General features: G+C 33.7%; 1 protein-coding gene across 1 annotated transcript in view; it reads left to right on the top strand.

Moving 5' to 3' along the window:
- The window catches only part of LOC102855954 (coiled-coil and C2 domain-containing protein 2A-like), a 43,814-nt gene that overhangs the window by 9,869 nt on the left and 32,587 nt on the right, over positions 1-1,358 (top strand). Inside the window, exons 5-6 of the mRNA XM_006880208.1 lie at positions 149-155; positions 880-1,094. Coding sequence (XP_006880270.1) covers positions 149-155; positions 880-1,094 — 222 coding nt within the window. The remainder of the gene's footprint in view (positions 1-148; positions 156-879; positions 1,095-1,358) is intronic.

Raw genomic sequence — 1,358 nt, 5'->3', positions numbered from 1 at the left:
ACTGTGGGAATCTCAGCTTCCACAGCTTTGAGACCAGAAGCACTAAATGATACATGGATGCTGTTGCTCATCACTCCAAAAGGGATCTCAGTTGAAGGTTCTGGAGAGAGTGAGGGAACATGTAAAACAAAATCTAAAAACCTAAAAGAGACCAGGTTCCCGGATTTAGTAGAGACTAGTGGAGTCCTAACACTGTGGTTCTTAGGCCCCTTCAAGCCTGGAGCAAAACTCATTCCCATGGCTCCACTTGCAGCCAAACAACAGACAAACCTAGAGGTGAACATTAACACCACAGAGGCCCTCACTCAGCCCTCACTTTTTTGGACCATCCGTATAAGGTCAAAAGAGCAGCAGTTGCCCAAGGAAGTAAATCAGAGGCAAGAAGAGGCAGAAGAGAAGATTAATGGAAATAAATACAAATTATAAGGCCAAAGTAGAAAAAAAGGTGTTTTATTTTGTGGATATTGTATTTGATGTTATAAAACAAAATGTATATAAATGGTTGAATAAAAAACCAATTTGATTAATAAACTTTCACTCATATCACAATAAAAAATTAATTTAAAATGTAATGGTCAAACAGCTCAAAATATTTTTGCACAGGAAAAGAATGCCTTGAATTTTAGTTCTATTTCATTAGTCTTACATTTAATAATTGCAAAGGAAGGACATAGGAAAATGATATTACATAATGCTAAATCTTAAATTAATTCCTTTGGTGAAATTCCAAAGTAACAAAACTTCCACAAGAGTGTCATTTGGGTGACAGATTGAAAGTCAATAATAAGGTTAATTTCTATTATCTGCATACTAATCATTGGAAGCAAACTCGTGGTTTTGTTTGGTTTTTTTCTTTGTTTGCCATTTAGCACGGATCAGTGAATTATTATTACCAAAGACACGGTTCACTTGATGAAAGTTTACCAAATGTAGCTGAAGGCCAAGATGAAAGTTTTATGGAAGAAGTCGTTTATCCAGATTTAATGGAAGTGAAAGCTGCTGAATATGACGAAGATCAGGAACAAACAAAAAACCAGGCAAACTTATTTGTACCTAGTAGTTCCCCAGGTATTATTATAATGTTTTCAGATAAAGTACTCAGATCATTTATGAATCATATTCTAGAATAGCCTCTTAATATTGAATAGGTGAAAAGTAGCGATCTAAAGTGATGAAAAGTTTTCTGTATTCTTCATTCCTCCTCTGAGTTAAGGGAATTGAATAAGAAAAGTCATCTAATATATATATTTATCTATATATATCTATATAGATCTAGATCTAGATATCTATCTATAGATAGATAGATAGATATAGATATATATATATATTTATCTATGTGGGGCTTCGTCTGACATACT

This window comes from Elephantulus edwardii, unplaced genomic scaffold (assembly GCF_000299155.1).
Source record: "Elephantulus edwardii isolate Elephantulus edwardi_28Jun2011 unplaced genomic scaffold, EleEdw1.0 scaffold00006, whole genome shotgun sequence".
Lineage (NCBI taxonomy): Eukaryota > Metazoa > Chordata > Mammalia > Macroscelidea > Macroscelididae > Elephantulus > Elephantulus edwardii.
Note: the sequence above shows the minus strand (reverse complement) of the source record. Positions and strands in the feature narration are given on the sequence as shown.